Source organism: Scyliorhinus canicula, chromosome 5 (genome assembly GCF_902713615.1).
Source record: "Scyliorhinus canicula chromosome 5, sScyCan1.1, whole genome shotgun sequence".
Classification (NCBI taxonomy): domain Eukaryota; kingdom Metazoa; phylum Chordata; class Chondrichthyes; order Carcharhiniformes; family Scyliorhinidae; genus Scyliorhinus; species Scyliorhinus canicula.
This window is the reverse complement of record NC_052150.1, coordinates 43388442-43408374: the sequence shown is the minus strand read 5'-3', so window position 1 is coordinate 43408374 and position 19933 is coordinate 43388442. Positions and strand designations below refer to the sequence as shown.

The window sequence follows — 19933 nt, the reverse complement described above, 5'->3', positions numbered from 1 at the left end:
GGGTTACGGGTATAGGGTGGATACGTTGGCTTGAGTAGGGTGATCATGGCTCGGCACAACATTGAGGGCCGAAGGGCCTGTTCTGTGCTGTACTGTTCTATGTTCTATGTTCTAAGTGACGAAGATGATTGATGAAGGAAGGGCAGTGGATGTTCTCTACATGGACTTCAGTAAAGCCTATGACAAGGTCCCTCATGGTAGACTGGTACAAAACATGAAGTCACAGGGATCAGAGGTGAGCTGGCAAGCTGGATACAGAACTGACTCAGTCATAAAAGACGGAGGGTAGCAGTGGAAGGATGCTTTTCTGAATGGAAGGCTGTGACTAGTGATGTTCTGCAGGGATCAGTGCTAGGACCTTTGTTATTCGTTGTATACATAAATGATTTGGAGGAAAATGTAGCTGGTCTGATTAGTAAGTTTGCGGATGACACAAAGATTGGTGGACTTACAGATAGTGAAGAGGATTGTCATCAAGTATACAATGGGATATAGATCGGTTGGTGAATTGGGCAGAGAAATGACAGGTGTAGTTTAACCCGGATAAATGTGAGGTAATGCATTTTGGAAGGTCTAATACAGGTAGGAATTATACAGTATATGGCAGAGCCCTTAAGAGTATAGACAGGCAGAGAGATTTGGGCGTACAGGTCCACAGATCACTGAAAGTGGCAACGCAGGTTGATAAGTTAGTCAAGAAGGCACACGACATGCTTGCCTTCATCAGTCGGGGCATTGAGTATGAAAGTTTGTAAGTCATGCAGCAGCTGTACAGAACCTTAGTTAGGCTACATTTGAAATACTGCATACATTTCGGTTTTCCACGCTACCAGAGGGATGTGGATGCTTTGGAGAGGGTACATAGAATTTACAGTCCAGAAAGAGGCCATTCGGCCCATTAAGTCTGCACTGGCCCTTGGAAAGAGCACCCCACTTAAGCCCATGCCTCCATCCTATCCCCGTGTTTCAGTAACCCCACCCAACCTCTTTTTTGGACACTAAGGGCAATTTATCATGGCCAATCCACCTAACCTGCACATCTTTGGACTGTGGGAGGAAACCGGAGCACCTGGAGGAAACCCACGCACACACGGGGAGAATGTGCAGACTCCGCACAGACAGTGACCCAAGCTAGGAATCAAACCTGGGACCCTGGAGCTGTGAAGCAACTGTGCTAATCACGGTGCTACAGTGCTGCCCTTACAGAAGAGGTTTACCAGGATGTCACCTAGTCTGGAGGGTATTAGCTATGAGGCGACATTGGATAACCTCACATTTTTTCACTGTAGTGACGTAGATTGCAGGCAACCTGATATAGGTTTACAAAATAATGAGTGGCATGGACAGAGTGGATAGTCAGACTCTTTTTCTCCAAGGTGGAAAAGTCAATTACTAGAGGCCATAGGTTTAAGGTGCAAGGGGAAAAGTTTAGAGGAGATGCGCAAGGCAGGTGTTTTTTTAAATAGAGGGTGCCGAGTGCCTGGAAAGCGCTGCCGGGGGAGGTAGTGGAAGCCGATATAATCGCAACGTTTAATCAGCATCTTGATGAATACACAAATAGGATGGGAATAAAGCGACATGGACCCTGGAAGTGTAAACGGTTTTAGTTTAGACAGGCATCATGATTGGCGCAGGCTTGGAGGGCCAAAGGTTCCTGTGCTATACTGTTCTTTATTGTTCTTTCCCACTGCCCTCCACCCCACCTTCCCCTTAGCCTTTCTCCGAAACTTCCCCTTAGCCTTTCACCATTTCCCACAACCATAGCTCCCCCTCCCCCTCCAGGCTCAGCATCACAACGAGGATGCCCTGGGTTGGCACAATCAGCTGGTCTTGTCTGTGGGATGGAGGATGATGACAACGCACTGTGAAATGAGCTCTGGTGCCCTTCATTGTGTGGCAAAGTCTGACTCCTGTCTTTTAGATAACATAACCACTGTACACCTGGTTGATCACTGGTTGTATGATGGGGACTCCTCCTCATGGACTACGTTATTTGGGAAAGGGGGAGCGGTGAGAGATGGGCTCAGTTTGGGTTCATTCACTTGGGGATGCTGTCATACTAGGCTGCCTCACACTGTGGCACCCATGGCCTATTACTTATCGGTGAGGGTGGGACAACGATGAGAGGCAGATCGGACTGGTGGTTCAATGGTGCGTTTTTACAGATTGTGACCCTTACCCCGACAAATACTAAGGACAAGACAGTGCAAGACCAGTGGTCCACAACATCATTCACAATGGCAGCCATCATCTCAACTCTGACAGCATTACCGAAGCGTAGGCCCGCTTGCCAGCAAAACCGCCACTGCAAGCTGGACCCCACCCTGGCTGCCTCCGATCTCATCAATCAAACAAGGACTTTTTAACTTAACTCGATTCCCCATCGCTGAAATCTAGCAAGGATCTTCCAGAAACATAGCACAGGACATGCATACCAGGAACAAATAATTATGGGTTGTGCATCAGGATAAAAAAAAGGATTAAACGATGAGTAGTGCCAGAGGTTGCAAAATTGCAGCCTGTGCCACACTCATCACATAACCACCACCCCCCCCCCCCCCCCACCCAAACCCCCCCCCCCCCCCCCCCCCCCCCTCCGGCAACTGCTGAACAAGACTGTTCACACCCTCAGTGACCCGGAGATGAGCTTAACCACATATCTGCACTCAGACCTCCTATTTGCACCTCTGAAATATCACCCAACTCCATCCCTGATTCAGTTGATCTGTGCTGAGACCCTCACTCATGTCTGTGATATATCTAGACGTGACACTTCCATCGCACTGCTGGTCAGCCTCCCACATTCTACCTTCCATAAATTGGACATCATTCAAACTTCTGTTGCCACGTTCCTACTCATGCCTCCCCACTCATCCACCATCTACATTGGCTCCCAGTCAAGCAACACATCAATTAAAAAATTTGCAACCTTTGTTCAAGGCCTTCCATTGTGTCATCCCTCTCTATTATTGCTGTACGAACGTCAAATGGGAAATTCCCTACTCCATAGAAGTCTCTGCCTCGCAGTTGGAGTCAGGAACTTCAGACAGTTCCAACGTATTTACCTGGAGGGTCGGGTACGTTTTGGCGCCGCCCTTTTGGCACCGATCATTTGACACCGCCATTTTGGCGCTAAATTGATTTGGCGCTCATTATTTTGGCGCCCAGCTGTTTTGGCGCCTTTGTTGTGTATTGAATATATTGCCAGGAATGTTACGATAGGTTAATAACAATAATAGATAAAAACATGACATTTATTTCTAACACCAAATAACAAGTAAAATGAGTATAAAGTTTAATGCATTTCATAGTTAATAATAATAATAATGGATAAAAACATGACATTTATTTCTAACACCAAATATTAAGTAAAATGAGTATGAAAGTTTAATGCAGTTCATAGTTGTGGGCCAAACCACGTAAATATTCAAGTGATGCCCGTGAATCAAACTGTTGTGCGATGTTTAAGATACGCTCATCGGCCTTAATGTATTTCAGAAGTTTTTGATTTGGAGCATTCCCGGCAATCAACTTCTCGTAGTAAGCATCACGCCCTTTTTGAATTTTCCTTATACCATCGATGAACTTCCATATAACGGGATGGTTCATTCCTAATTCTGCATATATTTTTTCTGTGTGCTGCTTCAGCATGATTGTTTGTTCAGTCCTCACCAGCTATTGTTCGCCTGTACTGATTCCACATTTCTGTCGCAAAAAGTGGCGGATGCCACCCATTGCCTCGTCTCATTGTCCTCCCAACGTAATTATCTTTGAGCCAATTCAGCAATGGTTGAAGTTCATCAGGTAAGTCCTCCGATAAAGCATCGATGTAGACATCCATGTGGGACTCAGGTACAAAACATAATGCTACGATCATTTTCGCTTTTAAGGCAAAGTCAGGATCATTATTGTACAAATGCTGGAGCCCAAGGTGTTTCAAATGCTTATGTATATTATGGGCTAAGTGGAAGAGGCAGCCTTTCAGCTCCACTTCCGGAAAACATTCTTTCATCGCAGAAAAGGCAGCGTGTTCATAGTCACAGTATATTCCTTTTGGCTATAAATCTGGTAGCAAATCATTAATCATCCGGAACATTCTAACGTATGTTACTCGACGCTTATTCGGTAATAGAGCATACAACACAGGGAAAACCCCATAATACCTTCTTGCCATAATGACATAAACCTGGTAAAATAACGGAGGAGACATCTTAAATGTCCCATCTCCATACCACACTTCTGAATCACGTAAAAAAATTACCCAGCTCTGTCTCCCAAAAATTAAAATTCTCTCATCTTCTTGACCACCATCGCCAATTAAAAAGTTCTCACTTTGACCATTGCTCGTCACATAGCATTTGTACTCATCAGGGATCACCAACTCTCTTGAATTTGCAGGGTTTGGAGGAGCAGACTTTATTAGATTTCGTTTTCTTCTTACGATTTTTTTCATAGCCTCTGAGTTTGGAAGTGATGCTTGTGCAGCTTGAGAACTATTTTCAAGACATCCGTTTATAATTGTTGACGGCACTTCAAGAGTTTCTTCAGCTTTACGCTTCAAACTTGTTTTGATGGTAGCAACTTCCACACCCACTGCTGAAGCACCATGAGAATGTCCGTTCACTTCCTTCACTACTTCATTGTTTTTAGTGTGAATGCGACCTTTACACTCGTTTTTTAATTCACATCTCCAAAAGATTAACAATGGGTCGCTTTTGCTACATGTATCAAACACGTATAAATATCCATCGTGTGTTAATTTTGGTTTGAATTGGCGCCAAACAGATGAGCGCCCAAAAGGCCAGCGCCAAAACCGATGAGCGCCAAAAGGTCGGCGCCAAATGGGCGGCGCCAAATAGTCCCATTCCCTTACCTGGACAGGTATCTAGGAAATGTTGGACAGGAAAATCCTAGTTCAACTCATGGGTAACTATATAACTGACACCCCAACACCCCCTCTGACCCGATCTTACCAGACTGATCAAAAGGCCCCCCACTTTCCATCTGTCCAACTAGTTGTGGACACGGATAGCAACTGGGAGGAGAAAGTGTGGCTAATTTTCCCCTTTGTATGCCAAAAGGCGTCAAGTTCAACTGCATCCCACCTTAGCCAACACCAGTTACTCAACACAAAGCAGGGGTTGAACCTGGAACTTCTCTGTATTTTTCCATTACTCACTGATTAGATGTCATGTGCCGTCAAAGCTCTTCAAATACTTTACACATCTAGGCAAGCTATAAGGAAAGGTCGAAAAGGCAATCCATGCAACCTCTTTGCCTTTCTCTCTCTGGCTTTATCTTCATTTTATTTCAAGCTATGGTCAATGCTCTTCTGAACTTCCCTCCTTTGTTCTTTTAGAATCCATTCTACATAGTCTTTTTATATTGGTACTGTTTTTGAAACAAGAACATGTCACGCAGTCTTCACTCCAAGTTAATCTTTGCAAAACCTTAAAACTGAACTCTTTGTTTCTGGGTTTTAAAGGACAGACCCTGTGCCCTTTAATGCTTTCTTCCAGACTTATGCCATCTTCTCTGCTATTTTTCCCAATGCTGCTGGTGTCAGCACCTTGAGACAACTTGCTTTCATAATTTTTTAAAAGTCACTTTTTATGTAAAAAAAAATCATGACCAATACGAGCAACCACAAAACAAAAAAAAATTGCAGTAATTGCAACAAAAACAGACAAGGAAACAGCAGAATTTACACCAATCTGTAGCTATGTAGGGCAAATGAAAATGGGTCAGAACAGTTGTTATTAAAAAGAAACAAGCAAGACTACTAGAGTGAAGCAACTTGGTGAATGGGGCAACAGAAGCATAAATGTTTCAGGAAAAGAGATACGGCGGCAGGTTGACTTCTGCTAGAACTGTGCGCGCAAATATCAAAAGTTAAATTGGAGTTGCACTTCAGACACATTGTACATAGTTAAGGGCTTCAAACTGAACAACTGCAACATTACGGTTATCACACAAGGGACATGGAACAGAATGTGTGTCACATCATAATAATTTAGCATTTTAAATTTACCATAAGCAAATCAAGTTCATACAATTTGCAAAACACATTTGACTGCGTTAACTGCCGCAAACTAAATACTGAGACCAATTCAAACACAAGCACTGAACATATTATTCAAATTATAGTTTAAGTTCTGCCATTCAAGCCCTAATACATTAACAAAACAGTGCCAAACACAAATATATTGCGGTGACAAACATTTTATATCGGAGCAGCAAACTGTGCCACTCCAAGGCAGTAAATTTCACCAAGTTTTCAACTTCAGCCTCAGTGTAGAATGAAGATGCTGAGGAAGGACCTCTGCATTGCTTCACAGGGAGATGGGAATATATATATATTTTTTAAGTTTATCCATCCGGTCCTGCATATTGTTCAGTAAGAAAGACACTGACAGCGGCGTAAAGGCATGTCACAGCACCAACGCGTCCCCTTAACAATAGGAGATTTACGATTCAGCTGTGACGTGTCGGGCAAAGTGGAATCTTCCAAGCAAATCAATAAGTACAAAATGCAACTAGAGTTTTCTTTTTCAAAAAAAGTTACCATACTTATTTTAAATTTAGGTAGTATTTCCAAGGTGGTACACTTTCTACAGAAAACATTACACATACTGGGTCTGTACCTGTGAATGTTTGAGACGTTCGCTGTTATCATAATGCAGTAACACAAAGTAACTTCTATAAAAATGTGTAACGAGTACCTGGAGGAGGAACAGGAAAATAAAAAGATCAGAAACATTATTTTGATGCCCAAACAAATATAGTTGATCTTCACATTTTAACATTTCACATTTTAACAACTATTGGCTTTATCTTATAAATTGCATTTAAGAACACTGCAACAAAAGCACGTTCGTTGAGACCATTCTGCCATTCAATTCGATCATTGCTGATTATATCTTAAATCCATTTACCCACCTAGGTTCCATATTCCTTAAAACCATTACCCACTAAAAATCTATACAACTTATTTTGAATTTTTTAATTGACATAGCCTCAACAGCATATTAAGGTTTGTTCTGTACATGTAAACAAAGACACAGAAGCAGGCAATTTAGCTTCAAGCAGGCAATTTGTGTGTGCACTTTATGCAAGTAGCAGTTCTAACTCTACGTACCAATGCTGTCGCCCTTTATTCACCTTTTCAAGTACCAATTTGACCTCCTCCTACAGCTGACATGACCCACGCTTCAATCATGCACTCTGGTAAAGTATTACACAGCTTCACAATCCTCTTGTTATTTTAAACCCCAGTCTCTGTATTAAATCTCTTGGATATTGTTGGGAGGGGGGGGGGGGGGGGGGGGGGGGGTAAAAAAGACATGCCATCAAAGCTTGTTCACTTGCACTCATCAGGACAGACAAATTTCAGAGGGAACATCAATTTGTACTGCATGAGAGAAAAGGAATTGATTGGCAAGACGGCTCTGAGCGGTCGAGACGTTGCCATGGCAAATGCAGAGTGCTATTGTCCCCAGGAGTTGTTCATTCAAAAAGGTGTAACATCTGGACATATTCTTTTTGCCTGCAGAGAACAGGTCTTTGCATATGAATATATGCAGCTTCCAGCAAATGTAGGTGAGCTATATTGTAAGCCTGGCCGATGATCTTAGATTGGTTAAAAGCAAATTACTGCAGATGCTGGAATCTGAAACAAAAACAGAAAATACTCGACAATCTCCGCAGGTCTGACACCATTTGTGGAGAGAGAAGGGAGCTAATGTTTCGAGTCTGGATGACTCTTTGTCATAGTGCATTAAGGTGTGTATGGAAATTCTTACATGCATCTGCAGATTCAAACATAGAATCATTTATTTTTAAAATTTAGAGTACACAATTCATTTTTTCCAATTAAGGGGCAATAAGAGGCCAATCCACCTACCCTGCATATCTTTTGGTTGTGTGGGCGAAACCCACGCAAATGCGGGGAGAATGCGCAAACTCCACACGGACAATGACCCAGAGCTGGGTGGAACCTGGGACCTCGGCGCCATGAGGCAGCAATGCTAACCACTGTGCCACCCATATATAGAATCATAGAATTTACAGTGCAGAAGAAGGCCAATCGGCCCATCGAGTCTGCACCGGCCATTGGAAAGAGCACCCTCTTAAGCCTACCGCCTCAACCCTATCCTTGTAATCCAGTAACCCCCCTAACCTTTTGAATGCTAAGGCGGAATTTAGCATAGCCAATCCAGCTAACCTGCACATCTTTGGACTGTGGGAGGAAACCGGAGCACCCGGAGGAAACCGGAGCACCCAGAGGAAACCCACGCAGACACAGGGAGAAGGTGCAAACTCCACACAGACAGTCATCTAAGGCTGGAATTTGACCCAGGACCCTGGAGCTGTGATGCAGCAGTGCTAACCACTGTGCACCTTGCCCCCCCCCTAAGCAAACATGTTGACATATCGGAAATATGTAAGGGGTGGAGGGGTTTGAGGTTATTCCATCGAAAATGCTTTATATAGAACTGGCAACACCATCTATTTGGGCACAGATAGGACGCAATTCTGTTGCGGCGTTGCACTCAAGCGAAAACACGACATGGCCGGAGAATCCTGGGAAAGCCCGGCAGCCTCCGCGCCTTGCGGTATTTACCCAAATCCCGCCAGACGTCGAAAATCCGTCCGAAAGGGACCAGACCAAATGACTCTACCGAAAGTAGGGCATAAGCCTACTTAAGACCTACCTGCCCGATATGCACTAGCCGGCCACCGTTCAGCAATAGTCCACACAACAATGGGGTCCCCGATGCGGGGGAAACCACCGGTTTGTTCCGGGGAGAATTGATGGCGGGTTCTTGAGTTGGCACAGGGCAGGTGTCAGGAGGCTGGGGGACCTGTTCATAGATGGGAAGTTTGCGAGCCTGGGTGAGCTGGAAGGGAAGTTCAGGCTCCCCCCGGGGAACACCTTTAGGTACATGCAAGTAAGGGCGTTTGTCAGGCGGCAGGTGGCCGGGTTCCCCCTGCTGCCGCCGTGTGGGGTCCAGGACAGGGTGCTCTCGGGGGTATGGGTTGGAGAGGGGAGGATCTCAGAAGTGTACCAGGTGATGCAGGAGGTAGACGAGGCCTCGGTGGAGGAGCTGAAAGATAAATGGGAGGAGGAGCTGGGTGAGGAGATTGAGGAGGGGACGTGGGTGGATGCCCTAGAAAGGGTGAACTCTTCATCATCGTGTGCGAGGCTTAGCCTCATACAGTTTAAGGTACTGCATAGGGCTCATATGACCGGGACAAGGATGAGCCGTTTTTTTGGGACTGAGGACAGGTGTATTAGGTGCTCAGGGAGCCCAGCAAACCATGTCCACATGTTCTGGGCATGCCCAGCGCTGGGGGAATTTTGGAAGGGTATAGCAAGGACGGTATCGAGAGTGGTAGGATCCAGGGTCAATCCAGGCTGGGGACTCGCAATATTTGGGGTTGCAGTGGAGCCGGGAGTGCAGGAGGCGAAAGAGGCCGGTGTTCTGGCCTTTGCGTCCCTAGTAGCCCGGCGGAGGGTTCTTCTTCAGTGGATGGATGCGAGGCCCCCAAGCGTGGAGGCCTGGGTCAACGATATGGCGGGGTTTATTAAATTGGAGAGGGTGAAATTTGTCTTAAGGGGGTCAGTGCAGAGGTTTTTCAGGAGATGGCAACCATTCCTAGATCTTCTGGCAGAACAGTAAAAACGGGGGGGGGGGGTTTGTCTCCTTGTTTTTGTTTTGGGGTGAATATTTGTTTTTTGCCAATGACGGGCGTCAATTTATTGTTTCTCTTTTGTATTTACGGCGGCGGTTGGGGGGGGGGGGGGGGGGGGTCTGGTTTTTTTTGTTCTTAGAATTTTCTGTTATTGTTTTCTTTTTTGTGAAAATTTGAATAAAAATTTTTTTTTTTTTTTTTTTTAAATAGTCCACACAAACGTGGGCCAGGTGGAACGGCACCCAAGTGGTCTCCCGCGCAATCGGAGACCTGCGGGTGGCCAGGGTAAGCGCAGCGTAGCTCCCTGGCCCTCCCTCTGGAATGTGGGCATATTTTCACTGCCCATCTGGCACCTTGGCACCCTGACACTGCCAAGTTGCCCAAACAGCACTGTCAAGCCGGCAGAAGCACTGCCTGGTTCCAGGGTGGCAGTGCAAAGGTGCCCGTGCCAGGGTGGCACTGCCAAGGGTCAGGGGCCAGAGGGGCCATGCCTATGAAATGAGGATGGAGGGAGGTTTGAAGGGTGGGGTGTGCACGGCAGATAAGTAGGGGCCTCTGGGATGGGGGGAGTGACGAATGTGGATCCTGGAAGGGAGTGCTGTAAGGGGGCTTGTGGGTTAGTGCCCATGTGTGTGGGGGTGACATTACCCATGGGTAGGGGTTGTGGGGGACCCACAAGCTCACTTAGAGATTTGGGCATCCTTTCAAAATGGCAGCCGGATCTCCGAGTTCAGCTCCCCAGTGCTAAAAAAAATTCTCAGTGTGGGCTAAACCCGAGAAACTCCCCAGGCCCCTAAGTGTCATTGAATAGTGGTGGGGAACTCTGCCGATGGGAAACTCCCTGAAAAACCCGCTGTCAATGAACTTTAAATGTTTTGGAAGAATCGTGCCCCATTGTGTCATTAAAGTTGAAGCTAGACAAATAGACCATGCTCCACTTTTTTCCTGTCCTGATTGCAGGCCATTCAAGCCAAGTTTCTCCCCATGTTTAAATCCCACCACTAAGCTTTCCCATGTGCAGTGACAATTACTCAGCTGGTTGCTGCAAGAATGAGCTTTCAGTACTTCATCATCACTGTCTGGCCAGGTGGCAGTTCTTGAGTATCTGAATGGAGAAAGACACAAGGCTAGGGTTGTGGTGAGGGCGTATCGTTTACATCATCAACAACTTGTAAACCAGAACCAAGGATGGGAGAGGGCAATGTGAAAAGGAGCATCAGGTATGTGGATTTTATCATCTTTGATAATAAGAGTCACACTGCTGGCCAAGGCCTCATTAATAAGTGTGTCAATAATAGCCAACACCATCTCCTCCAAAGGGATTAGGACATGCATCTATGCCTATCACTTTCGGTTAACTCTTGCTGCCTCCACAAAACTTCTTATCTGTCCTGCAAGAAAGAGGGAAGTGTGAGACCAAGTGTGGTGCAATCCGTTTGGTTGGCATGGCTGCCACGTTTTATTAGTTGGCAGTCTGCACAAGTTGTGAGATATGGGTGAGAGACTTGCAACAATGCTAAGCAGATCAACATGAGGTGAAGCTAAGAATGTTTGGTATGTGTTGTGATCGATATAGATGATTGGTAGGTGAATGATGGGAGTGTGTGCATTGAATAATTGCTGAGGCTAGAGGCACAGTTGGTGGGATATGGCATTTCAAGATTCATTCAATCATGTACGGTCACCAAACTATTGCAGCACTAGATACTTGGGAGTTGACTCATGGTATTGAGCGCCACAATTATCTGGTCCCACTGCCCTCATAAAGTTTGCTTCAAGGGTTGCCTGGTCATCTATGGATAGACAATATCTAGTCTCCTCTCCACCTCTGCATCAAGCCTTCCAGTGCCGTGTCAGAGAACATTGGCGCATACTCTCTCCCATGCTATTCCGTAATTCACTATCAAGACCCTCATCCATAATTTGAAAAGAAACTATCTGCATTGTTCCAATGGAAACAGCCTTAATGATTGGAATATTATGTTTCTCCATCTGGTTCACTGATGTCCTTTGGGGAAGGAAATCCGTCGTCCTTACCTGGACTGGCCTACATGTGACTCCAGGCGTTGAGCAATGTAGTTGACTCTTAACTGCCCTCTTCAATAGTTGAGCAAGCAGTCAGTTCAAAGACAATTTAGAATAGGCAATAAGTGCCAGCGATGGCCAGACCCCATTAAATATTTTCTTTAAACCTCACACATTTGGACATTTAACTGCATCTGCCACCTGCCTGCCTATTCTGTCAAAATGTTTTGAATTGCCATGAAGCCCTTTACACCCTTCTAACTATATTCCCAAACCCCTACTTTCAAAGACTATTTGCCCCACATGACAGCGAAAGACATATGGCGGAAGCATTTGAAACTCAATAATTCATTCAGAATACAAAACATCTGCGTACTGGCAACTTGAATTGTAATCCTTGCCAAACTAAAACTCACTAAGGTTTTGTACTGGAAGATGTCATACTGCTTTCATAGTTTAGTCTTCTGGAAAAGCAAACAGGGCAGGCTTGCCCTCTGCCCTCATTATTGTTTGTGTTGGCTTCTGAACTACAAACTCCCTTTATTTTGAAGCCTCATCTGCCTGAAAGGACGGTACAGTCAGATTCAATTGTGGCTTTCAAAAGCAGCTTGGTTAAGTATCTGAAGGGAAATAAATTACAGAGCCATAGGAAAAGAACAGGAGAATGGGACTAGTTAGGATGCTGTTGGAGAGAGCTGGGATGGACTCCAAGGACTAAATTGCCTCCTTCTGTGCTGTAACCATCTCTCAATGAACCCAAGGAACAAAGTGCCTCACAAAAATGATTCAAAAATCGAAAGTCATTGTCTTAAGTTGAAACTCTCATGGAAACATTGTTCAAATGCCTGGGGCTAAAAATTCAATTTCTACCGAAAATGGGTGTGAGAATCGCAATGGATGATGATCCCTGCCCATTCTAAGTAAAGCATGCAGCATTGCAACATCATGCAACCTAATTATAATGATAGGCGTGTACCCTGGCACTGAATGCACTGTTCAATGGCTGCAGGTCTCAGCAGGAAGCCCAAGTTCATGTGAGGCGAGCACCACTTTAAGGCGATGTAAATTCAACTGCAGCAAGGAATGGCAGTGAAAGAGGAGGTGATGAGCAAGAAACTAGAAAAAAGGATGAGGGAGCATGCTTCAAGGTTCACTGAGGCAGCAAGTAGCACTCACTGTAGGGATACACAGGAAGAGAAAGGTCCTCTTCCATCATGGGTCAGTCGGCCCCCAATATAGGTGCTAAGACGGCAGTGAGAAGCAGTTAGCTGTTGTGATCAATGGAGTCAAGAGGGCCTAGATGCTGTGCCACAAGTAACACACTTCCCTCTCTCTTACAGGAGAGATGGCAGACTTGGGGAGCATACCTTCTGTGAATCGTAGCTCCTGGCTTCGGTGGAGGCAAGTCTTCTGGGAAAACCCGAGCTGGATACGGTCTGCTGCTGAGAGCCCTTCTCTCCTTCTTCCTCCCTCTGTGACCGCTTGTCTTCTTATTTGTTGCCTCTGCATCATCCCCCTCTCATGCTGTCGTCCAAAGGTATTGCTACTATTGTATCCATGACAAGAGCAAATGTTTGCCCAGAGCCTTTGCAATCACAAACAATATTGTTTGGACATGCAAGCACACTCACTGCAGGCATCACCACTGTAGTCTTCACCAACTTCTTCAAAGTACCCATCACTTGCACAAAATTGGTGGAAAGTAATCAGCATCCACCTGAACGTTGGTGATGATCTCTTTAAATAATGTTGGTGGGAGGATCCTTCTTGCTGTCCTGCCGTTAATCAGAATCTCTACATTCTCAGAATTCCCTATCCTCTTACAACACCTCTCCTTCACCCCAAAAAACTCCCCTGGCATAAATATTGTGGGTCCATTAGGTCTGGAACCTTTCGGGGCAGCACGGTGGCGCAGTGGGTTTGCACTGTGGCCTCACGGCGCTGAGGTCCCAGGTTCGATCCCGGCTGTCCGTGTGGAGTTTGCACATTCTCCCCGTGTTTGCGTGGGTTTCGCCCACACAACCCAAAAATGTGCAAGCTAGGTGGATTGGCCACGCTAAATTGCCCCTTAATTGGAAAAAATGAATTGGGTACTCTAAATTTATTTTAAAAAAAGGTCTGGCACCTTTTATGAGGTAGGAACACAAAACAAGGAGATTTTGCAAAATGGCAATTTAGACATTTTTAAGGAAACCTTGATGAAAGTTAGGTGGACATAACTAAACAAGCCATACAGGAACCAATATAAATATAACTTTAGATGAATGGATGAGAAAACTGCAAGTTCAATGCTTACTTTTACAATACATTTTTTGCCCAAATAACATGGCAATTTCTTGGCAACCTCTTCATTTGCAATGTATGGTAAAACTGGTTCACCGCAGATTGTGGGAGCAAGCAAAATAACTTCAAATATTCACAGCTATTGACTGCTTTGTTATTTTGCCAGTGTTACTTTCACGGTTTCTGTTTAAAGGGACAATGAAACTGAATTCTTGGTTTATAATCTCGATGTTCAAATATTGCTCCACTCCAACTACAATTGGGTTTCCAGAGTTAAACAAAACAAAGATCACAATCAGGGAACCAAAGTGAAGCTGGAAAGAATGATGTGTTCCTTTTTTTTCCAAAAAAATAAGCCTGTGTTGTTTGGTGCTCACCAGTTACTTTTTCTCTATTTAATCTTGCTTTTCTTCCACCTCTGAAAAAGGATACCATTCCTATTGTTCCCAATCAGGAACAGACAGCAAACAGCCTTGCGGGATGTTGGCAAATCTTTTGTTAACTATTAAAACAATCACAACTTCAGGTTTAACTTCACATAATATACATATGTTTTGCGATTCAAATTACCGTCTGCATCAATGGCTCCGAAGTGGAGATGGTCGATAGCTTTAAGTTCCTAGGGGTCACCATCACCAATAGTCTGTCCTGGTCCACTCACGTTGATGCAACAGTCAAGAAAGCCCAACAACGTCTCTACTTCCTACGGAAGCTAAAGAAATTTGGCATGTCTGCAGCGATTCTCACAAACTTCTACAGATGTACGATAGACAGCATCCTATCCGGCTGCATCACAGCCTGATATGGCAACTGCTTGGTCCAAGATCGCAAGAAACTGCAGACTGTGATGAACTCAGCCCAATGCATCACACAAACGTGCCATCCCCACATTGATTCTGTATACACCTCCCGCTGCCTCAGGAAGGCAGACAACATTATCAGAGACCCCTCCCACCCAGACATTGCCTTCTTCCAGACCCTTCCATCAGGCAAAAGATACAGAAGTCTGAAGACTCGCACATCCAGACATAGGAACAGCTTCTTACCCACAGCTACAAGACTCCTCAACGACTCCCACTCAGACTGATCTGTTCCCTGTAAGAACACTATTCACGACCCCCTATGCTGCTCTTGCTCATGTATTTGCTTTGTTTGCCCCCTTGTTCCACACTGTAACCAATCAATGTTCTGTCAAAGTACCATTTGTCAATGTTCTCTGTTGATTATTCTTGCATCTACTATGAACGTATGAATGTTCCTCAGCCGCAGAAAAATACTTTTCACTGTACTTCTGTACAAGTGACAATAAATCAAATCAAATAATAAAGGACCACATTGAATAAAGTTCTGGAGACTATTACTTCCAAATTACAACAGCCAATGATTGCTCCCACCCAATGCCAACCTGCCCCACAGATCGATCCAGGTTCAGTCTCTGTCCCTAGATTGATTTTGCTCAAGTCAACCAGGGCTGCAGTAGAAGCACCATCATTGGTCTTGGTGGCTGGGCTGTAGAACAAAAAATTGAGCTAAGCGTTGCTCCATCTGAACATGACCTAATGCCAGATGTTGTGGTAAACACATGCAAGATATCAAATGAGAGGACAAGTACACATTCATGTGCGGCTCCTTCCATCCTCAAAATATCTGCTGACAGACACTGTTGATACCCTTCTATGACAAGTGGTGCCAGCTGTCACTTGAACCCATCTGTCCATAAAATCCATAGAATCTCTACAGTGCAGAACGAGGCCATTCGGCCCATCTAGCCTGCACTGACCGTTTTAATATTGTTATGACACCTTGGGCAAGTACACGGTCAACTCCAGCCCCACTTGACCTGGAGTCACAACACAAATGAAATTAACTAATAATTCTTGGAAAATACCAAAAGACTTTGGCCTTTGGATGCCCATTAACTAGAGTCGCCAAGTTTGTAAATTTAAACATACTTAAATTTTTATTGATAACAACAACCACCCTAACAATTTCCATAAATAGGCAGCAAATACATCTGGTTAACTATTATCTAATTCCTAATCCCCCTTCTTTAACTCACCTCACCCTCTATACACACACAAGACAGACAAACACAGAGGGGAAAGAGGGGTTTCAGGTGGACGTCTTCCAGTCTAGGCCTCCAGTTGGATGAGGTCTTTGCTTTCGGTCTGTATTGGTTTTCACTGTAGATTCATCAGGATCTCAAGACTTCTCTGCAGATTCAGAAACAACAGGCAGGAAGCATTTTTTGAGAGACAGCAGGCAGGGAGCATTTTTACAGAGAGATAAAGAGAGAAAGAGAGAGAAAGAGGACAAAAGAGAGAGAAAGAGAGAGTGAGAGTAAGAGTAAGAGTAAGAGTGAGAGTGAGAGAGAGAAAGAAAGAAAGAAAGAAACAAAGAAACAAACAAACAACGAAATAAACAAAGACTGACTCACAGCTTCTTCTCAGAGTCCAAGAGCTTTTTGTGCGTTCTCTGATTGGCCAGGACCCAATCACTGTCTGTCGCCTGGCAGAATATGGTCTTGGCCAATCGATTGGTCACCAACCAACCAATCAAACTGAATCCCTCTGATCTCTTGGGTGCCATAAAGTTTGTTTTTCTGGTCAAAAGCTAAACCTCCATAGCACAGTGTACTATTATTTTGCAACTTTTGAGTTCCTCACTTCCTCTGCTCGACTTAAAGCTATATGTCCATGAAATATCCATGGATCTAAAATGATAACGACAAAGTAAAAGAAATGGAAAATAAGGGAATCAATATCTCCCTCCCTAAAAGGAAAGAAACGTCAGGGCACGGATGTTTCATTATGAGGTAGCAAAACATAAAATTATTCATTCCCCCCCCCCCCCCCCCCTCCCCAGTTCGTACATTGGCAACTGATCAGCCCGAACCCAGTGACAAAGCATCTGCTGTCACATTATCCCTTCCGGGGATGTGTACAATTTTAACATTGAATTGTTATAACAATAACTCCAACAGAATAATCTTGCATTCCAGGTTTTAAACATTTCTATAAACGCAAGCAGATTATGGTCCATATAAACTAAACTTTGTTTATTGTCATGTCGGACATATACTTCAAAGTGTTGAAGGGCTAGTAGCAATGCTAAGGTTTCCTTTTCAATGATGGAATACTTTCTATGGCAGACTTAAATTTTTTGAAAAATCCCACTGGTCTTTCTATTCCACATCGTCGTCTTGTAGTAGCACTGCCCCACCCCCAGGTAGCTGGCATCCGTGGCCATCTTGAAAGGTCTGGAAAAATCCAGGACGGCCAGCACTGGTTCGCCCACTAACATAGCCCTCAATCTCCCAACCTCTGCTTGGCATTCTGCGGACCACACCGTTTTCACTTGTTTCCGCAACATATCCAATGTGCACTAGATTTCCGCCTCTGAATGAGCCAGTGTCTGTGGGTTCAGTTGAGACAGATGTTGCTTTATTGGTTCAGAGTTTCCCATGTCTACATCATGATTAGTTAATGTAGTGCACCCTGGTGTATCCCTACAAATCTGCCTATATTTGTTTCCTGTATCTTTATTAGATCTTCTCGCTTTTCTTCTCCTAAATCTGCAAACTTGGTCTCTAATTGTTCTAAGATGTCTGCATTTGTTATTCGTACCACAGAGGGGGTCATTCTGTGAACTATCGACCTCTTCTCCTACCTCAGCTTCCCATCTCTGTCCTCTTCCACTACTTCTATCACCTGACACACTTGTTCCTTCCTATCCTCTTTCCCACGATAGTATTTCTTCAACATATTTATGTGGCATAATCGGTTCTTCTTTCCACGGTCTGGAGTATCTAATTTTTTTAAAATGTTTTTATTAGGGTTTTTCTTTTTATACAAAGCAAAATTAACGTGTACCTACACCGAAACTATATACATTGGTTATCTTTCATTATATACATCAGTTAAAATTTCCTGTTGTTCAGCAGGTGGCCAGTTTTAGCTAGCTCTCCTTCTCCCAACTCCCCACTTTCCACCCAATCTCCTTCCCCTTCTGGTTGTGTGGCATGCCTTCTACGTTCGTAGGATTTTCCAACCTGTACCTTTGGGGTAGCATGGTGCCACGTATATTGGTATGTGTTGGCCATGATCAGCTTCTGTGCCTCTTTATTCCCCCACCTCCTCTCTCCTCCACCCCCCCCCCCCCCCCCCCCCTCCCCTACGTTTCATTTCGTTCAGATTTGTGGTTCTCCTGTGGCTCCTCCCTCCCTCTGGCTTATTGCTGTTGGCTACAAACAGATCTCGAAACAGATTGGTGAATGGCTCCCACGTTTTACGGAAGCCCTCTTCCGACCCCCGGATGTCGAATTTGGAAAAATTCCGACAGGTCGACAGCCAGTCCGCAGCTTTTTTTAAAATTTAGAGTGCCCAATTAATGTTTTCCAATTAAGGGGCAATTTAGCGTGGTCAATCGACCTACCCTTCACATCTTAGCGTTGTGTGGGGCGAAACTCATACAAACACGGGTAGAACTTGCAGACTCAACATGGACAGTGACCCAGAGCCAGGATCGAACCCGGACCTCGCCGCCATGAGACAGAAGTGCTAACCACTGCGCCGCCGTGCTGTCCCTAGTCCGCAGCTTTAGGTGGTGCTGCCGATCGCCAGCAGAGCAGGATTCTCCAGCGGGTGATAAGGGAGGCAACGGCAAGGACGTCTGCCCTCCTCCCCATGGGGAGCTCGGATACCCCTGGCTGCTCGGATACCCTGAAGACTGTCACTCTCAGCACTGCTCCATACTCATCCCCACCATCTTGGATATCACCTCGAAGAAGGCTGTTCAGAACCCGACAAGTCTGGGACATGACCAGAACATGTGGGCGTGTTTGGCAGGGCCTCCTTGGCACCATTCACATTTGTCCTCTACCTCCTTGAAGAATCTACTTATTCGGGTTCTAGTTAAGTGAGTTCTGTGTACCAATTACAGCTGCATTAAGCTTAGCCTTGCGCAAGAGGTGGAGTTGACCCTATTCATTGCTGTACTCCAGAGACCCCACCCTATTTCAAACACTAGGTCTTCCTCCCATTTTCCTTTGTCTCATCCAGTGTTGAACGTGCCCTTCCCAGTAGTCGCCCATACAGGTCCCGCAGTTTCCCCTCCTTAAGATGTCTGCATCCAATAGGTCCTCTAATAGCGTTTGTTGTGGTGGCCATGCGGTGTCTTTGTTTCCCGATGCAAGTAGCTTTTGACCTGCATATATCTTAATTTGTTTCCCCGGTCAGTTGGAACTTCTCTGTTAGTTCCTCCAGTGTACTCAGTCTGTTGTCTGTGTAGACGTCCCTGACTGTCAACGTCCCCCTTTCCTGTCTCCACCTTTTGAAGGTGATGTCCATTTTGGTTGGCGCGAACCTGTGGATGTTGCAGATGAGGGCCTTAATGGACAGCTCGGTTAGACCTAAGTGCTGTGGTAGTTGGTTCCACAACCAGAGTGTGGCTATCACCACTGGACACGTTGAGTGCCTGGTCGGTGGGGATGGGAGCGCTGCCATGGCCAGTGCTCAGGAGGAGGTCCTGTGCAGGAGCCCTCCTCCATTTTACCCATTTGGCCTCCGGCTCCTTTATCCACCCCTTTAACCTTTCCGCTGTTGCTGCCCAGTGATATAATTGCAGTTTGGGAGAGCTAGGGACCCCATGCTTCCTGTTCTCTGAAGGTCTTTCTTAGGGATCATAGGGTCCCTCCCCATGCCATGATCAATTGTTCCACTGGGTTGAAGAAGTCCTTGGGGATGTAGATTGGTATGGATCTGGGGCGAAATTCTCCCCTACCCGGCGGGGCGGGGGGTCCCGGCGTAGCGGAGTGGCGCCAACCACTCCGGCATCGGGCCTCCCCAAAGGTGCGGAATTCACCGCACCTTTAGGGGCTAGGTCCGCACCGGAGTGGCTCCCGATCCGCCAATGGCGCCAGAACTGGCGG

General features: G+C 45.4%; 1 protein-coding gene across 4 annotated transcripts in view; it reads right to left on the bottom strand.

The window, feature by feature from the left end:
• Window positions 1-19933, bottom strand: part of mboat1 (membrane bound O-acyltransferase domain containing 1) — a 189342-nt gene that overhangs the window by 115197 nt on the left and 54212 nt on the right. For all 4 annotated transcript variants that reach the window (XM_038796971.1, XM_038796970.1, XM_038796968.1 and 1 more), the window contains exon 3: window positions 6645-6722. In XM_038796971.1, the coding sequence (XP_038652899.1) occupies window positions 6645-6722 (78 nt within the window). The remainder of the gene's footprint in view (window positions 1-6644; window positions 6723-19933) is intronic.